The following is a 20747-nucleotide window of genomic DNA, read 5'->3' as shown; positions in this document are numbered from 1 at the left end:
CATTTTTTTAAAAATAGCATCTACATAAATATTGTAACCACAAACAGCACAACACAATATAATTGAAAAAACATAGATTTTCAGGCCATACAGACAGGGTTCTCCCTCCTCTGTAGCAGTATGTCATTGTAAATTTTGAAAATGTAAACAACATCTCAAAAAATATGAACGTAACCGCTTTCTCATGTCCAGCACCATGTAATTAATGGTGCTATATAAATAAATGAGATTAATCTTAATTTAAAGAACATTAGGACCAAATTCATGTTGGTAATGCAGTTTGCAATATTATTCAGAGTGTGAGAAACATGAGTGTACTTACTTATCTGCCTCTGGACCTCACGTGGCCGCTGCCCATATTCTGGGAAAAAGATCCCACATACGCTCCTCCATGCCGCCTCTTTTCTGGCCCGGTTGGAGTAATGGGCATCTCTCTGATCCCAAGTTTCTGGCCTCTCTTGCACCAGGACTAGCAGCATTTCCACATTTATAATATGGGCCATGATGCAGGCGACTCCGTGGAGGCGTGCGGCAGACTTCCGGGATGTCTGGCTGGCTTTTTCAGCTAATTAGGATGTCTGAGCTTCCTGATTGAGGGCTTGGCACATTTCCTGTCACCTGCTGTACTCTTGCATATTTCTCGCAAGTCACACTGTTGGTCCGTGTGTAATCCGTATTTTTCTCACCCCCATAGACTTTCATTGGCGGATTTTTTTGCGCAATACGCTGACAAACACAGCATGGTGCGATTTTCTCAGCCAATAAAACACGGATGCGTAATATACGCCAGATAGAAGCTGCCCCATAGAGATTCATTGGTCCGTGTTCAATGCGTAGTTTTTGCGCCTCTCATATGTCCTTAAAACTCTCTAGTGTGACGCCGGCCTAAGACTCAAAGGCCAGATGATCTGGATTGGGATAGAAAGGGGGAGAAAAGGTGAGGAAGGGAAAAGAAGAGCAAGATGGTATGGAGTAATTGGAGTAATTGGAAGACGCATGAGGCTCTGGTAGAAATAGTAGATGAAGCTCCAGAGAAATATTCATAGATATAGCTACCATAATTGCACAAGAGAAGCTCCTGCAGGAGGCCATGATAGGCGAAAAATCCCAAGGATCTGGGGTGTGGGAGGAGACCCTACACATATCGCTGTTCAGTACAGCTTTGTCAGGGGATGTACTGAGGTTTCCAATAAAGTTTACATATCATTGTTGTATTGCATCAAGTGTGCACACCATTCTTTGTTTTGGTCTTTTTCCTTCCTTCTAGCCTTTATTACATTCCAGACAAGGTGTGGCACCCTGATACTTATTTCTATATATATTTTGTTTACCATTGGAGGTGCACTCTCCCCTTCTTAGAATATTAGAGCACTTCATTGATCATTAATTTTACCATAGTTAGAATGGTTTTCTCATCATTATATATGGGTGCAATTGATAAGTCCTTGTAAAAATAAGTAGCTTAGCAATTTCTGTCTTACTAAAAATCCTCTCTGTTCTCAAAAATAAGGGTATTTATTCTATATTTTACTGCTCGTTGCCTACATTCTATAATTTACTACTCATTGCCTACGTTACCAGCCACATCCATAGATTATTAGAGGTGGAATGCTCTCTAGGCAAAAACCATTGTTTCCAAGCTACTTGCAATAGAGTTTTCAAGCGATTCTCTGAAGCCGGCTAGATCAATAAGTCCTAAAAGAAAAACACAACAAAGCAGCAATCCATAGTGTGGAGTGGTTTGGGATAAATGTAGTGACTCTGAGAGCGCAATCAGACAGAAGTATAAATTGATATCGGAACGCAATGCACGGACTGGTCGGTGGCACTCCTGACTTGAGCGTGACAGCTGCATATAAATACATGAAGCTGTCATGCCAGGGTACAGAGAGATGCCGGCCAGTCCATGCACTGCGTTCCGATCTTGGTCCGATTAACACGGCTGTTGGACTGCTCCCTGAGAGTAAGCAGAACCGCTCACCTTATCGAGATGTGCTTATAACCAACACAACCATCTCTGAGGAGTTGTAAAGAATGGGCCAGCTGCTGCTCTACCATATGCCGTTTATACACAATGACAACAAAAATTTGTGTAGCAGGGAGTAGAAGAAAAACAGTGATCCAATTGGCACTGCTGGAAAAAATTACAGCTCATGGGTATAGGTACGCTCACTTCCTTGAGGCTATGCGTTTCAGCACCATACAGGAGCCTTCATCAGGCCATATGAAAGAAGAGATAGAGACACACACACACATAAATATATATATGTATATATATATATATATATATATATATACACATACACAGTACAGACCAAAAGTTTGGACACACCTTCTGATTTAAAGATTTTTCTGTATTTTCATGACTATTAAAATGGTACATTCACACTGAAGGCATCAAAACTATAAATTAACACATGTGGAATTATATACTTAACAAAAAAGTGTGAAACAACTGAAACTATGTCTTATATTCTAGGTTCTTCAAAGTAGCCACCTTTTGCTTTGATGACTGCTTTGCACACTCTTGGCATTCTTGAAGGAGTTCCCAGAGATGCTTAGCACTTGTTGGCCCTTTTGCCTTCACTCTGCGGTCCAGCTCACCCGAAACCATCTCGATTGGGTTCAGGTCTGGTGACTGTGGAGGTCATGTCATCTGGCGTAGCACCTCATCACTCTCCTTCTTGGTCAAATAGCCTTTACACAGCCTGGAGGTGTGTTTGGGGTCATTGTCCTTTTGAAAAGTAAATGATGGTCCAACTAAACGCAAACCAGATGGAATAGCATGCCGCTGCAAGATGCTGTGGTAGCCATGCTGGTTCAGTATGCCTTCAATTTTGAATAAATCCCCAACAGTGTCACCAGCAAAGCACCCCCACACCATCACACCTCCTCCTCCATGCCTCACGGTGGGAACCAGGCATGTAGAGTCCATCTGTTCACCTTTTCTGCATCGCACAAAGACACGGTGGTTGGAACCAAAGATCTCAAATTTGGACTAATCAGACCAAAGCACAGATTTCCACTGGTCTAATGTCCATTCCTTGTGTTCTTTAGCCCAAGCAAGTCTCTTCTGCTTGTTGCCTGTCCTTAGTAGTGGTTACCTAGCAGCTATTTTACCATGAAGGCCTGCTGCACAAAGTCTCCTCTTAACAGTTGTTGTAGAGATGTGTCTGCTGCTAGAACTCTGTGTGGCATTGACCTGGTCTCTAATCTGAGATACTGTTAACCTGCGATTTCTGAGGCTGGTGACTCGGATAAACTTATCCTCAGAAGCAGAGGTGACTCTTGGTCTTCCTTTCCTAGGGCGGCCCTCATGTGAGCCAGTTTCTTTGTAGCGCTTGATGGTTTTTGCCACTGCACTTGGGGACACTTTCAAAGTTTGCCCAATTTTTCGGACTGACTGACCTTCATTTCTTAAAGTAATGATGGCCACTCGTTTTTATTTACTTAGCTGCTTTTTTTCTTGCCATGATACAAATTCTAACAGTCTATTCAGTAGGACTATCAGCTGTGTATCCACCAGACTTCTGCACAGCACAACTGATGTTCCCAACCCCATTTATAAGGAAAGAAATCCCACTTATTAAACCTGACAGGGCACACCTGTAAAGTGAAAACCATTTCCGGCGACTACCTCTTGAAGCTCATCAAGAGAATGCCAATAGTGTGCAAAGCAGTTATCAAAGCAAAAGGTGGCTACTTTGAAGAACCTAGAATATAAGACATAATTTCAGTTGTTTCACATTTTTGTTAAGTATATAATTCCACATGTGTTAATTCATAGTTTTGATGCCTTCAGTGTGAATGTACAATTTTCATAGTCATGAAAATACAGAAAAATCTTTAAATCAGAAGGTGTGTCCAAACTTTTGGTCTGTACTGTATATATACACTGCTCAAAAAATAATGGGTACACTTAAACAACAGAATATAACTCCAAGTAAATCAAACTTCTGTGAAATCAAACCGTCCACTTAGGAAGCAACACTGTTTGACAATCAATCTCACATGCTGTTGTGCAAATGGAATAGACATCAGATGGAAATGATTGGCAATTATCAAGACACACTCAATAAAGGAGTGGTTCTGCAGGTGGGGACCACAGACCACATCTCAGTACCAATACTTTCTGGCTGATGTTTTGGTCACTTTTGAATGTTGGTTGTGCTTTCACACTCGTGGTAGCATGAGACGGACTCTACAACCCACACAAGTGGCTCAGTTAGTGTCACTCATCCAGGATGGCACATCAATGCAAGCTGTGGCAAGAAGGTTTGCTGTGTCTGTCAGCGTAGTGTCCAGAGGCTGGAGGCGCTAACAGGAGACAGGTCAGTACACTAGGAGATGTGGAGGGAGCCGTAGGAGGGCAACAACCTAGCAACAGGACCGCTACCTCAGCCTTTGTGCAAAGAGGAACAGGAGGAGCACTGCCAGAGCCCTGCAAAATGATCTCCAGCAGGTCACAAATGTGCATGTGTCTGCACAAACAGTTAGAAACCGACTCCATGAGCATGGTCTGAGTGCCCGACGTTCACAGATGGGGGTTGTGCTGACAGCCCAACTCGGTGCAGGATGCTTGGCATTTGCCACAGAACAGCAGGATTGGCAAATTCGCCAGTAGCGCCCTGTGCTCTTCACAGATGAAAGCAGGTTCCCACTGAGCACATGTGACAGACATGACAGAGTCTGGAGACGCTGTGGAGAGCGATCTGCTGCCTGCAACATCCTTCAGCATGACCGGTTTGGCAGTGGGAATTAGTTGTGATTTACGTTCATCATTTTAGGTTTTATTGTTCTCAACACATTCCACTATGTAATGAATACAGATGTATAACTGGAATATTTCATTCAGTGATATCCAGGATGAGGGATTTTAGTGTTCCCTTTATTTTTTTGAGCAGTGTATATATATATATATAGAGAGAGCGAGCGAGAGAGAGAAAGATAAAAATTGGAGGAATATGACCTCATGGGTCAAAGGTCATGAATAAGTTAAAATAAATAGATAATAAACTTTTTCATTCATAGAGACAAATACAGAATATCAATAATCATAAAAAATGATGGTACAATGGAGTGAGACAAGTGTTTTGAATCTTCTATTTCAAACAAACCAATATTAAATTAGGATTCAAAGAGGTTGGGAAGGAAAAAAAGATTGTCATAATTGGTGTAGGTAAATCATTGTATTTTTGGTAAGAAAATATCAGCAACAAAGATGCTGTTCGACAACTGATAGTGTTGTAGTAATTGTAGGAATGAAATGAGGAAACTGATGGCTGGGATAAGTGTCTGATCAGTGGGTGCAGAGAACAGAGCACAACAAAACTAGACTGTGGCTGCACAGGAAATAGTGATGGTGATGAGGAAGCTCCCAGCACAGTCGGCAGAGAAGAGTGGCTCATATACCAGTCAATGGAAGAAGCAGAATAGTGGTAACATGAGGCTATATTCCCACCATGAGCATTTTGTGTGTTTTTGACGCTGTCGGTTTCAGCAAAGTGTGTGGGATTTATAGAAATCTCATGCCGCTGGGCTTCTTTTTTTTACTTAGCGTAAACTGATCTGTGGTGTGGGTTTCAAATCCACAGCGCGTCAATTTCACTTGTGGGTACGCTGAGTTTTCGGTGCTGATTTTCCCATAGACTTGAATCAGATGCGGAAAATCTGCAGGTAAACAATACGCATGCCTTTTTAGTGCGTTTCTGCTGCAGAAATGCATCTAAAATGCATGTAATCTGCACTTAAGTATATCAACAAAGTTTTGTCAAAGCCAAATACCAAGAAAAAAAGAAAGTAGCTTTATTTAAACCAAAAAGAGGCAGAAAATGCAGTGTCAATGAAAAAAACACAAGTAATCTAATTTTCATAAAAGGTGCAGAAATTCTGCAGCATCAAAAACTCACCAAAAACTCATTGTAGTAATGCATCCTGGATGTTTTGAGAAGCAGAACCGAAGGGGATGGAGAGAAGATTGACAGAGTATAGGCTGAAAAAAACAACAGAAGTAGGAATTGCTAAGGATATCACAAGAGACAACATGTGATAGAGTGGTGGAAAAAAAGAGAAAATTTACATCAAAGGAAATTTTTCCCCTGCAGCATCCGGCAGCACCCAACGTTTCCTTGTTTTTCTTCTATACCCTGCTAGATCGATAGATCTGAACAGCTCCAGTGTCCCGTAGCTTTTCCATGATGCCTTTGCTAGCAGTATTTCAGAGAGCACAGTTTGGACGACCGGTGCTACCACCCTGAACTGTCAATTTTCAGAAGCGCACTGCTCCCTGTCAAGCTGGAGGAAAAGAGGCAGGGGAACGATGCGCTTCTGAAGACAAATGATGAGACAACCCCTTAAAATAAACTTCTAACCACATCAACTTGTAACTTTAGTGGAAGATTAGTGGACTTTTCCCCTTTTTTCAGGGTCATATAAACAAAGTAACACATTTCTTCTTTTATTCTTCCTTTCCAATCCTGCTATAATAATCATTTCTCTGAGTCAGTGGCTCTTTTATCAGTACTGCACAACTGTTTTCCTTAATCTTTCTGCCGTACCTTTTCTCGATTCACCTTTGCACCTTCTTTTCCTCTGCGTAACAATTGATTGTGAAAGTCCATCTGTAATAATGTACCGGTGTAAGCTTCAGGATAGAGATCTTCACAAATCATGAGCATAAATTGAAAACACTTCTGTTACCACAGCAATTTGGTATCATTTTAGTGGAAATTACCTGGCCCACCCTGTTAGTATCCCTAAATCAATATGTGTGCAGGCTGTAATATCACATTATTACCAACCTGTGCACGCTACATATCTTTAAACAAGGAAATACAATACGGACTATACGTGGGCTGGGCAATATACTACATGGACATGCATATTCTAGAATACCCGATGCGTTAGAATCGGGCCACCATCTAGTTTAAAATAACTGCTTGAATACATTACAAAAACGGGGGGTTGAAATACATTACATCACATATGAATGTGATTTTTAAAACTGTAATAGCTCCACAATATTTGCACATTTGTTATTAGCAAACATCACCTGATGTGTTCTCCACAGCGTATGATATGAGTCACAAAATCAATATTTCCACCTTTTGACAATGTATGTAGCTTGTGACATTTATGACAGTCTTGTGCTACTATTTCTCTTGCACTTGAAGAGATTTTTTTTATGGGGCCAATATATGAGGATGATTTTGCAAGAATCCATATGCTCTTACAGGGTAAAGGGAAAGACTGATATATTGAGGGAAGCGGTTATAGAATAGGAGGAGCTGAGAAGATTTATACACACATATATAAATATATATCTTAATATATACTTGCCTTGTAATATCTTCGCATTCTGTTCCGTCCAGTTGTGTCCGGATCCCAGAATTCCAAGCGGCGAAAGTTCACTGATCGCCATATTGGGACACCCAAGTGATGGATGTCTCAATATGGAAACTGCTGGTGGTACCAGCCTCTTGTGCGGTACCACCAGCGGAACACCATAGCACCACACACACACACACACACACACACACTGTATACACCGTATGCACCATACACACACACAAACACTGTATACGCCGTACACCCCCCACACACACACTGTATACGCCGTACGCACCACACAAACAGCAGATGGGGGAGAGAGAAAGCGCACAGGTGTGAGAGAGACAGAGTACAGGGGGATACAGCTCAAACAGGACAGCACATGAGGGGGGAACACAGCACAGGAAGGAGAGCTTGAATTTCTTTAGAACTTGATTGAGGCTGCTCATTCACCAACCGAACTTTCCTGCATTGCAACATTTCATAAATTTTTCTCTGCCATCCATGTCCAAGGAGATTAGTTACAGTGCCATGGGTTGTAAACTTCTTAGTTATGTTGCATATATGGATAAAGGAACATCAAGATCTCTGGAGATGGACTTGTAACCTTGAGACTGATGATATTTTTCACAATTTTGGATTGCAAGTTATCAAACAGTTTTTTCTATTCTTTCTATTCTCCATGCTGAATGTGGCACACACAGACACACAATGCAAATATTGAGTCAACTTCTCCCCTTTTTATCTGGTTTCAGGTGTGATTTTCATATTGCCCACATCTGCTACTTGCCACAGGTGACTTTGAACAACCATCACATACTTGAAACAAAGTTGTTTACCCACAATTTTGAAAAAGGTGCTAATAAATTTTGTGTTGTTCCAATACACATAAAGGAAATAAACATGTGTATAACAAAACGTGTAATTGCAATACTTTTCTGGGAGAAAAACTTAATTTTTTGCAATTTCAAGGGTGCCAACACTTTCATCCATGGCTGTATATATAAATCATTTTTTATTTATTTTAGTAATTTTAGGTATTGCCAAATTACATCTAGTGACATCTGTCCTGCCCTCAGCTGCCAGGGGAACCCCATTTCCTCACAGTAATAGGAGGGATGTCATTGGCTAAGTCCCCTCATTCTGTCAAACGTTAGGTATAATTGTCACTCTTGACTATAGAAGTTAATTGATAAAATGTTATTTAGGGACTAATGACATTTATGTAGTATCTCTGTATGGGCTCGTGCACGCAATCTATTAGCACTCGTACCTATGATATTCTATGGGGTTCTGCACATGTCCGATCCTTTCCATGGGCCAAGTGGTTATAAAAGAAATAAAAATGAAACATGCAATTTTGATCCTAGTGTCCGATCAAAATCACCAAAGCAAGTCTATGGGTCCATGAAAAAAATCGATAACATCTGAGTGCGTTCCGATTTTCATGGACTGACAGAATGGAGACGTTTTTTGTTTTTTTTATTAACATCTGAGAAAAATTGATGCTATTCTGATCTGAATAATGGGACCATTTTTCTCGGATGTGGATCGGTTGTGTGAACCTACCAACTTACCCTATTGATGAGATATTACTGGAACCTGAAACATAACTTGAATCGCCCATGGCAGTACAAAATCTGTAACAGATGGTCCTCCCTCACTCCCTTTGATCACCCTTCGCTCTTAGGATCTTACAGCATTAGGCCTGTTGTGTATGGGGTGCAATGCATGTACAAAAAGCATAGAGGACGAAAAGAGGCTAAGGCCCGGAGTCACACATGCGAGAAACACGTCCGTGTCTCGCATGGGAAAACCAAGCTCTGGCGCTGGCACTTGGGAGCGGAGCGTGAGGCTGCATGCCTTGCTATGCGGCCGCACGCTCCGCTCTGGAGTGCCGGCGCCAGAGCTTGGTTTTCCCATGCGAGACATGAACGTGTTTCTCGCATGTGTGACTCCGGCCTAAAAAGAGGACTCAGAAGGGAGATGTGGAAGCAGAACAGGTGAGGGGCAGGTCAAGAACAAGTGAGCTTAGGTTTTTTTTTTTAATAACTTTTTAACCCTTTCATGGCCCTAAAAGGAATCCAGTAAAATGGTATCCAGCTGGCCACCATTTTACTGGATTTATGCAAATTGTTATGAAGTAATTTGTTCATCTCTAGCAATTGGTATATCAGAGAGGTGTGTCTCTGCTATCTCCCTCATTCTTACAGCCATGTTTGCTTGCATCATTAAATTATTTTATTATGTCTCATGTTTTCTCTCTGGAAATAATTTCAATATTGGAGGAGATAAAAACATTTCTGGATTTTTAACATTTCTCCTTGTTTATCAGCCCAGTATAGGACTTTACATAATGATAAATGAGAGGAGTCAGGTGAATCTCAGGAAACTACAGGCCTCATTGTGTTACCATGACAGCACAGCCTGCACGGTGGTGGGTGAGGTGGCAGTTACTGAGTGAAGCAGGAAGCTGAGCATCGAGGGCCGAGGTGTTTACCTGAGCTTCTGAGAGAAAAGAACAAAACTATAAGGAAAAAGTATGGGATAATTGGAAATAGATATGAAAATAGAGAATTTAATAATATATTATACCATCCAACTCTTACGGGGCAAGGACAGGCGTGCAGGTTTCACACGTCTGACATTCATGGTGCGAGTATGAACAGCAATGTCAGACTCATAGACTCCATAGGCCCCTTACTCGGGCTGTGAATGTCAGACATGTGAAATGGGCCTTAGTGTCTATGTCAGAGTTTGCTCACCGGTGCTGTACAGTATTTGCTGCCAGATTTGCACAATATATTACAAAGGTGTCAATAATTTATGACATTTCTTCCACGTGCTGCAAGAAAATAATCTGTGAGGAAATTGACCTGCAGCGTGAATTTCAATTCCTTTTATGCATTTTTAAGCAATGCATAGGGTGAAACATGCCACAAATGTGCAACAAAAACATGAATTGTGTCGTGTATTCGCAGCAGAAATTGGGTATTTGTTTCTGATGTAGTACCGGCTCAAAATTCAGCAGCTAACCAACCATGTGTAAGGGCTTGTTTCCACATGCGAGAAACACGTCCGTGTCTCGCATGTGGAAGCGAAGTTCTGGCGCCGGCACTCCGGAGCGGAGCGTGCGGCCGCATAGCAACACATGGAGCCGCACGCTCTGCTCCGAAGTGCCGGCGCCAGATCTTCGTTTCCACATGCGGGACACGGACGTCCCCTTAGGCTATATGCCCACATGCAGAAAGTATGCAGAATTTTCCTGATAAAATCCGGACTCCCTTCGCAGGAAATCCGCTTGAGCTCTTTTTGCGTTTTAATCTCGTTTTTTGCCCGTAATTATCACGTTTTTTCACGGATTTTTAGCGTTTTTTTTTACAATGGTCCAAATACAATTCTATAGCGGGAAAACCGCAGATTTTCCGCAAAATTAATGAACATGATGCGTTTTTTCCCCAATGCTTTTCTGCTGCGGTAAAAAACGCAGCATGGGCACAAAAATTGCAGAATGCATTAAAATAATGGAATGCTTAATATAAGCGTTTTTTAAGTGTTTCCGCAGTGGAAAACTTCTGCAAAAATGCTAAAAATCCGGAACGTGGGCACATAGCCTTAGGCTATGTTCATACGGAGTTTTTTTAGGAGGGTTTTGGTGAAAATTTGTTCTAAAATCCTCCTCAAAAACTGCTAGAAATATGCTCAGAAAACCTTTCCCATTCATTTCTATGGGTAATTCATTTTGATATTCATATAAGGAGTTTTTCAGTATTTTTATTTTTGCTGAAGAGGTTTTGAAAAACTCCTCATGGAAAAGGAAAAAAAGTGCATGTCACATACCCCAAAAATACACTGTCAATTCAAAAGCCTGCAGCAAAATTTCACCATAAAAAGAATGTGTCCTAATGTCGTTTCCATTTGAAAGACTTGCTGCTTTTCGAATGCTTCAAAAACCTTTGTGTGAACATAGTCTTATAGTGACATTCACAGTATAGTAACAACCACAACCTTCCATATGCAACCACAGCCCCATACTACAAGCACCCATATTGACAACTAGATGGTGGCCCGATTCTAACGCATCGGGTATTCTAGAATATGCATGTCCACGTAGTATATTGCCCAGCCACGTAGTATATTGCCCAGCCACGTATTATATTGCCCAGCCACGTAGTATATTGCCCAGCCACATAGTATATTGCCCAGCCACGTAGTATATTGCCCAGCCACATAGTATATTGCCCAGCCACGTAGTATATTGCCCAGCCACGTAGTATATTGCCCAGCCACGTAGTATATTGCCCAGCCACATAGTATATTGCCCAGCCACATAGTATATTGCCCAGCCACGTAGTATATTGCCCAGCCACGTAGTATATTGCCCAGCCACATAGTATATTGCCCAGCCACGTAGTATATTGCCCAGCCACATAGTATATTGCCCAGCCACGTAGTATATTGCCCAGCCACGTAGTATATTGCCCAGCCACGTAGTATATTGCCCAGCCACGTAGTATATTGCCCAGCCACGTAGTATATTGCCCAGCCACGTAGTATATTGCCCAGCCACATAGTATATTGCCCAGCCACGTAGTATATTGCCCAGCCACGTAGTATATTGCCCAGCCACATAGTATATTGCCCAGCCACGTAGTATATTGCCCAGCCACGTAGTATATTGCCCAGCCACGTAGTATATTGCCCAGCCACGTAGTATATTGCCCAGCCACGTAGTATATTGCCCAGCCACGTAGTATATTGCCCAGCCACATAGTATATTGTCCAGCCACGTAGTATATTGCCCAGTCACGTAGTATACAGCACAGACACGTAGTATACTGCCCAGCCACGTAGCATATTGCCCAGCCACGTAGTATATTGCCCAGCCACGTAGTATATTGCCCAGCCACGTAGTATATTGCCCAGCCACTTAGTATATTGCCCAGCCACATAGTATATTGCCCAGCCACATAGTATATTGCCCAGCCACATAGTATATTGCCCAGCCACGTAGTATATTGCCCAGCCACATAGTATATTGCCCAGCCACGTAGTATATTGCCCAGCCACATAGTATATTGTCCAGCCACGTAGTATATTGCCCAGTCACATAGTATACAGCACAGACACGTAGTATACTGCCCAGTCACGTAGTATATTGGCCAGTCACGTAGTATGCACCATACTCACCTTCCGGAGCCTCCCGATCAGAGCGGCCGGTTACCAATGGTCCTTGCACGCTCCGGTCTGAAGAGTGCATTGCGGTCTCGCGAGATGATAACGTAGCAGTCTCGCGAGACCGCTACGTCATCATCTCGCGAGATCGCAGCATGGACCGTTTACCTGAGCATCGCGAGCGGGAAAGGCTTGTTGTGGATCCGAGGGGCCGACGGACGGTGAGTATATAACGATTTTTTATTTTTTTAATTATTTTTAACATTAGATCTTTTTACTATTCATGCAGCATAGGTCGCATTAATAGTAAAAAGTTGGTCACACAGGGTTAATAGCAGCGTTAACCGAGTGCGTTACACCGCGGTCAACGCTGCCATTAACCCTATGTGAGCGCTGACCGGAGGGGAGTACGGAGCGGGCACTGACTGCGGTGAGGAAGGAGCGGCCATTTTCTTCCGGACTGTGCCCGTCACTGATTGGTTGTGGCTGTTTTGCCACGTGACAGACAGACAGGCAGGAGGACAGAAAGACGGAAGTGACCCTTAGACAATTATTTAGTAGATCTCTACCTCCATGTACAGCCGCAAGCTCCACAACCCGGTTCATCTGCTCTCTTCCAGTCACTGAGCAGGTTCTCTTAAAGGGGTCATCCACTACATGACAACCCCACTGCTTAATCATTTCTGGGCTCCATAGATAATAAAAGCAGTCTATACCCCTCCCCACCCCCCCACAGTGGTATCATTGTCAGTGCTGCTACTCTTAGCATTGACCCGCTGATCGGCTGCAGCATTTATTTTCAGAGTGGACATCTGCCTTGACATAGTATTGATGTGCTATTGCTGATCATCATGTCCTAATTGTCTGCAGCGTTCACATGAAGACGTAACTGTCACATGACCTGTCGGTAAAAGCAGTACAGACATCACTTGAACAGCGCCGGTATATAATATGATGAATGCAATATATTGAGAGGATGTAAATTTTGATGGGAGATGTTCCTTAATGATGTTACAGTGGCATATAAAAGTTCTGGGCACCCCTGGTCAAAATTACTGTTATTGTGATCAGTTAAGAAAGCTGAAGATCTCTAAAAGGCCTAAAGTTCAAAATGACACATTTCCTTTGTATTTTAGGCAAATATATATATATATATATATATATATATATATATATATATATATATATATATACTTTCATCTTTTAAAGTTTGGGCACCCTGCATGATTAGTATCTAATAGTACCCCCTTTTGCAAGTATCAAAGCTTTTTGTAGCCAGCCAGGAGCCTTTCAATTCATTTCTGAGGGATTTTCATCCATTCTTCCTTGGAAAATTCTTCCATTTCTGTGAGATTCCTGGGTCGTCTTGCATCATTGCTATTTTGAGGTCTAGCCAAAGATTTTCAATGATGTTCAGATCAGGGGACTGTGAGGGCCATTGTAAACCCTTCAGCTTGCGCCTTTTGAAGTAGTCTATTATGGATTTTGACGTGTGTTTAGGATCATTATCCATTTGTATAAGCCTCTTTTCAACTTCAGCTTTTTCAGCTTACATGGGAAAGCAAATAATAGGAAATCTAATAATTTCCTGGTCCGTAAAATCATCAGGAAGCAACTACTTAATATGTCCTTATGTTTTCAGACACTTTTGTACACAGCATAGATCTATATTCTGGATACAAAGCTATAGGGAGTTCTGGAGTAAAAAGCTTTGAAAAGTGGCAAAATTCTGCTGCAATTTGAAGATGCTCTAAAATTGTGTGACTTTTGGTGTTCTCAAGCCATTTTCGCACTGTTCTGACAAAGTGGGTGAACCTGGGGCAGAACACTGCTTGTCCAATTCATGATGAGCAGAGGCTTTCACCTTGTCACAAATCTTACTCCAGCAGGGATGTGGAGGTGCACACCACATTGTGCCTTGCTTGATTCGTTACGAGGTATTACGTGCACCTCTTAATAAATCAGGAGCCTCACACTGAAGATTGCCAGTCTTGATGAATTAGGGAGATAGAATGATTTTATAAAATCATTCTTTCAGTACAATAGAAAGGTCATGGAATGGTAACAAATTCTCCAGATTTCAGTTTGTTAGTTATGCCTAACTATAACTGTTCTAATATACATAATATATAATATTGTTGCTGGCTGCAATATACCGGTATACCACAAATATAATAATATAGTATTATAATAATTCTCAAGGACATTGTTTTTAAACTAGATGGCAGAAGCAAACTCAGACAAGCAGACATCTGAAGATGTTTCCAAGATGTTAACCGACCTTAACATGGATCTGGAAAGAATGCTAGAGCAAATGGAAACATTATCAGGTAGGATCAGAGTGAGCAATCCAAATGTAGGAAACGTATATTAGGCTGCAAGAAACACAATTTTATGAGAACATTATTACTTCCAATGAAAAATAGAAACATGTCAGTGATTCTATTCTCGTGTGTTATACCTTAGTACATAGCTCTGTTGTTTCTACTGCAGATCTCTCCTTTTATTGCATTTTGCGGTTTATAAGACGCACCGGATTATAAGACGCACCTCAAATTTTGAGGAGAAAAATAGAAAAATTTTTTTTTAATAAAATGGTGGTGCTTCTTACAATCCAGGTGTCTTATTGCTTACCGGGGGTAGTGGCTGCGGTGAAGCTGGTGTTCGGTGGTGCAGGCCGCAGTGGAGCAGAGTCCCAGGGTCACTGCTGGAGGAGGCAAGAGTGGCGCTGCGGGTGTTCGGTGGTGCGAGGGCTAAGCCGACATTTTGTGAAAGCCCAGAGCTCCCACACTATTTACTATGCGACGCATGTGCAGGTGGAGATCTTGGTGCTGAGATCTCATCTCCCGAGATCTTGGTGCCGAGATCTCCATCTCCACCTGTGCCGCATCTGCGGCCATTTTCCTGGAGACATTGCATAGAGGCAGGCACAGATGGAGATCTTGGTTTCCTCCATCTGCACCTGCGCCAAGTAAGAAGCTGGACCCCAAAAGAAGAATGGCGGCCGCCAAATGCCTCGCCGCAGGGCTACTGCTTGCCACCATACCACCACCGCAGGACCACCGCTCGCCACCGTACCACCACCGCACACCACAGGGCCACCGCACGACCACAACACCCCAAGCTCCGGGCCCGCAGCATTGGTAAGAACAGTGTTCGGTTTATAAGATGCACCCCCATTTTCCCCCTAATTTGGGGGATCATAAAAGTTGCCTCTTATAATCCAAAAAATACAGAATTATCATTTTGTGCCATGTAATAGATTTATTGGCTTTCACAATTGGACAAGGTCGTTATCTATCACTTTAAGTTTACACTTGCTGTTCCTCATGCTTTTTCTAAACAATAATGCTGTTAGAAGCATGTAACACAATCATGTAATTATCAAGGTCTGTAGCGATGCAGGGGCGGACATATCATTGGTGCAACCGCACAGGGGCCCAAGGAGTAAGGGGGCCCATGTCAACCTCCAAAGTAGGTGCACTTTTGCACTTTTAGGAGCTCTTGGGCTGCAAAGGGCCTATATATTGTTCTTGCACAGGGGCCCTTTGCTATCTGTGTCCGCCAGTGTAGCAATGAGTACAGGCTAGAGAACAGCATACCTATCTGACCACACCTTAATATGGGGCCCTATCTCAGTGCATGACACTAACGGCTCACACACACTGGCATAGATTTTCTCATGCAATAAAATTGGGTTGAATATGCTAATGGCACTCTGGAGGAGATGAAGAAATTAAGTTCTCCCTCTTCTCCGCACCTGATTGAGTTGAGTGTCATATGAGTGTGATCCAACTATCTCGCACTAGAGAATCACAGCACAGGTGTGGAGAAGATGGAGAACCTATTTCTACCACTCCTCCACTATCTCTGTGTAGATATCCGAGTGCAGTCCGATGTTTCACATGCATCCACAGACTAGTATGGGTGTGCGTCATCTGAATATTGGAGCCACTCGCAGCATGCTGCGATTTTTTTGTCATGTGCTATCCGATAAAACATTGGATAGCCCTTATATCATCTATACTTTTCTTGATATAAAAAGCAAGACAGAATGTTTTCATGTAAGATGATAGGGCTATCCTACTACGTAAGTTAAAAAATAGTTCCTTTCCCTGTTGCCTAATGACCCAAGAGCCAGTGGCTCAGTAGCTGGCACTGTTGTCTTGCAGCATTAAACCAAACTATAGAAGCATCTATATGGAGATTGTATGGTTGTATGCTCCCTGATAGGTGTTGCTTCTTCCCTCACTTTCAAAGGCATATTAATAGGTTTATTTGGCTTTCTATGAATTTGGTCCATGTGTCTATGTTTGAGAAATACAATTTTGAGATTGTGGGACTGACACACATACTGATGTGCAAACGAGCAAAAACTTGAAACAAAAATGTTAAAATATCATCATTGATTCAATATCAACTATGAACACAATGTGCTGAAATAACATACTTACCCACTTTGGCATGCTATCAATGAGGCTGTTAAAGAAGTCCTGCCATGAACATTTTTTACTGTAGTGTCGATGTGTTAATGTACTCACCTATTGTCCTCTTCTCCAATATTCAACGCCATTCAACTGCTCTTCTGAATGACATGAATGTCATGTTGGAATATCAGACTCTCTGGATCACTGTGTGCTAGTATGACATGGAGATATTGAAGAGTGTTCTGCCATGCTGCTGCACTTGGGCAAATCATCAAGATCCGCTGCTGGCAGCTCCCGTTGTAATTGATGACCAGTGATGTTCCAGATGTGCTCAATTTTAGTCAAGATTGGGACACATGCTTTTCACAGTAGAGACTATTTGATGTCTTAGACTTGGTATGTTATGTCTAATTTCAATTGCACCACGAAATCGATCACTAAGCATCATTGATTGAATCTGACGAGACCATGTGGGCAACACTGTGAAAACGACTTTGTAGTGAATGTGACTACTGGTCCTATTCCAAGGATTATGGTTTGGGGTGGCATTACATAGCCAGTCTCCTTTAGACTTTATTCCAGGTAAATTAACAGCTCAGTGTTACATTTGTTTGCTTGTGGAACCTTTGGGTCAGCCAATTATCTAAAGTGTGACCTTTGTGAGGGAGCGTGAATCCAGTTCTACTCTCGGGATTATGGTTTGCGACAATAGTTACATTGATCTGGTTCTGGTATCAGTGGTGTGGTAATTTTTCTAAAGTGTCCCATGAGCTGTATTTCAACAAATGCAAGGCCACACGTTGCCTGTGCTGCCGTGAGAAGCCTGCTCGGCCTAAATGTGCTACCATGGTCTGCAGCGTCTCCAGACTTGTCTCCCATCAAAATGTGGCACATCATTCGTTAACAATTGCAAGGAGAGCTACCAGCAGAGGATCTTGATAATTTGGGTGCCCAAGTGCATTCAGCGTGGCAGAACATTAACCGGACAACCATCAATAATCTCATCAATAACATACCATGTAAGAGTCTGTGTTTCTGTTCATAGCGGTCATACGTGACTTTTCCTTCATGTTGTTGTAAGAATCTGTGTTTCTGTTCATGGCGGTCATACGTGACTTTTCCTTCATGTTGTTGTAATGTAAAAGGAAATATATACTGTATATATATATATATATATATATATATATATATATATATACATATATATATATAAAAATTTGCTTTTTGCCTGTTAACTAAAATCTGTCTTTATATTTCATTAGTTAAAACTACGTGGATGGTGTATGAAATGGTAATAAAACACAGGGATCCTGCAGTGGTTGATCAAATGAGAAGACTGGAGGAAAGTTTCTTACTGTGCAAAGAAGAAATTGAGAAAAAATGGAAAGATATGTTAGATGAAACCAAGCAAACATCATAGAACCACAATGGTCAATAAAATGTGTTCGCGATTTATTCTCAAAGCAATGTTTCCTTTTATTTATTTCTACTCTGTAAGTAACATTTATCCCTGCGAGTGACAGTGCAAGAGTCTCTGCTACTCTTCTTGCTTGAAATGCTGCAAACTGATGTCTGTTTCCTTGATATGACAAAATATTTACGGTAGTTGTTAACACCTAAACAGATCACAAGAGTTTTGGACATTTATAGATAAGTACCAGGAGCTGACATATCATTGGCGCAACCTGTGCAGCTGGAGAAGGATACAAGAGGTAAGGGGGTCACTTCTACCTCCAAAGCAGCAAGTTAAATGCTGTCATAGACAGAAGAATTCGACTGTAAAGAGCCCATATACTGTTCTTGAACAGGGACCCTCTTCTGTCTGTGTCCACCACTGAAAATGGCTGTCTATAAAAACTGTGTTGCTGCGGAGCGTTGAACATAAAAAGTAGTGGTTGTACTGTTTAACCCTTTCCTGGCATGGCCAATTTCAGCTTTTTAATTTTTGTTTTTTTCCTCACTTCTTTCAAGAGCAACTTTTTTTTTAAATTTTTTAATTTTATCCATTTACACTTTTGAGAGCTTGTTTTATGCAGGTTAAATTGTACTTTTTGAATGACACCATTCATTTTACCACATAGTGTATTGGAAAAAAATTCCAAGTGTGGTGGAATTGGAAAAAAAAGACGCAAATCTGACTTTGTGTTTTGGGAATTGTTTTTTCAGCGCACATTGTGAGATAAAATTGACCTAGCAATATGTTCTCCTCATCAGTACAATTACGGCAATGCCAAAGTTATCCAGGTTTTTTTTATTATTTTAGTAGTGAAAAAAATCATATTCAATCAAATTGAAAAACATTTTTTTGACTGTGTTGCCATTTTCCGAGACTTGTAGGGTTTTAATTTTTCCATTGACAGAGCTACATGGCTGCTTATTTTTGCTGACGTTTTCTATTGACACCATTTTTTACAGCATTCTTTGTTGTGTTGCGGTGAACAAAAAAATGCAACTTTGTAATTTGTAATATTTTTCTATTTAGGGTATTTACCAATTGGGTTAATTATTGTTATATTTTGATAGATTGGACTTTACTGTATGTGGCGATACCATATCTGTGTATTTTTTTATCTTTAGTGGAGGAAAAGAGTGTGATTTGGACTTTTATGCTTTTATTTTTTTTATATATTTTTAACACTTTTTTTTTTTACTTTTTAATTTTTTTTTGCTCTTGAATCTGCAATCATATCAGCTCCTGTACTTTATATGACAATACCACAGAATTGCTGCATATAGTAAAAATCTCCATGGCAGGCATGGAGGTCTTCAACAGACCCTCAGCTTTTGTAGCAGCCCATCGGCACCCAGCAATCGTGTCATGGGAGCCCCGATGGGCACATAGAATGACGCGCGCCCCTGCCGAAAGGCTGCTGTCAGATATTGACTCAGTCAGCACACATATGAATAATGCATGTATCTGGACACAATCTTCACCTGGACTCATCTGGACACATCAGCCACCATGTTCCTAAATTAAAAAATGCCTCTTTTTCAGCTGCATTTTTTTCTGTATTTGTTCTGCACCAAAATACACAACATGAATCTGTACTGATTATTGCATTTTTACAGGTTTTATATCTTCGCTCCTTTCTTGATGCGTTTTTAGTGCAGATTTGAAGCAGCATTTTCATTTTTTTTTTAAATTTTGAGATTCTGCACTTCAAAATGCATTTTTACATTCTCCTCATAGAACTCTTTAGTTAATGCACCAAAACTGCAGATTTCAACAGTCGTGAAAAACACAGCGGGCAGCAGACTTCATGAAATCACATTACTTTGCCTAAATTGTTAAATGCGTTGGATTTTCTGCACAAAACAAGTGAGTGGATAAAAAGCAGCATTTGCGCTAAATATGAACATGGTCAGATACGGACGACTAGGACTTTATAAGGACAAACAGCCCATTGTTTGCAGTGGGCACCATCTAATGCTTAATTTCCCATGTGTTGTATAGGAATTTCATATTTATAGCAGATCTCAATTTTCATTTTATTCAGATCACATACTATACATGGTGTATATTTCCCTTGAGACCCTTTATGTCTTAAAGATGGTGACTATAGAATCACTATGAGGATGCAGAATAGCTTTTTTTTGCTGCTGTGATGAACACTAGCAGCCACAAGGGGGCAGTGAAAGCTCATAATGTTCCTAAATTAACTTGCATGTTTAGTAGAGAATTGCTACCATTCCATGGAGAATAAGTAAATATATCAGATTACATATTGAAGAAAAAAACATCTTAAAATAACACAAACCATAAGAAAACACTGGCCATAAGAGCTTAATATGTAATGAAACACTTTGGAAAGTACA

The 20747-nt window shown here is 41.3% G+C and overlaps 1 protein-coding gene across 4 annotated transcripts in view; it reads left to right on the top strand.

Annotated features, from left to right (window-relative positions):
- The window catches only part of SYCE3 (synaptonemal complex central element protein 3), a 72471-nt gene extending 54107 nt beyond the window's left edge, over positions 1–18364 (top strand). For 3 of the 4 annotated variants that reach the window (XM_069755877.1, XM_069755879.1, XM_069755875.1), the window contains 2 exons: positions 14726–14834; positions 18194–18364. In XM_069755877.1, coding sequence (XP_069611978.1) covers positions 14726–14834; positions 18194–18351 — 267 coding nt within the window. In that variant the 3' untranslated portion in view covers positions 18352–18364. Of the gene's footprint in view, positions 1–9781; positions 9870–14725; positions 14835–18193 lie in introns of those variants that run through there. The other variant, XM_069755878.1, reaches the window with a different exon arrangement.
- Positions 18365–20747: the final 2383 nt, after the last annotated feature.

The sequence above is a fragment of the Ranitomeya imitator genome, chromosome 2 (genome assembly GCF_032444005.1).
Source record: "Ranitomeya imitator isolate aRanImi1 chromosome 2, aRanImi1.pri, whole genome shotgun sequence".
Classification (NCBI taxonomy): Eukaryota; Metazoa; Chordata; class Amphibia; order Anura; family Dendrobatidae; genus Ranitomeya; species Ranitomeya imitator.
This window is presented reverse-complemented; position numbering and strand designations above follow the sequence as displayed.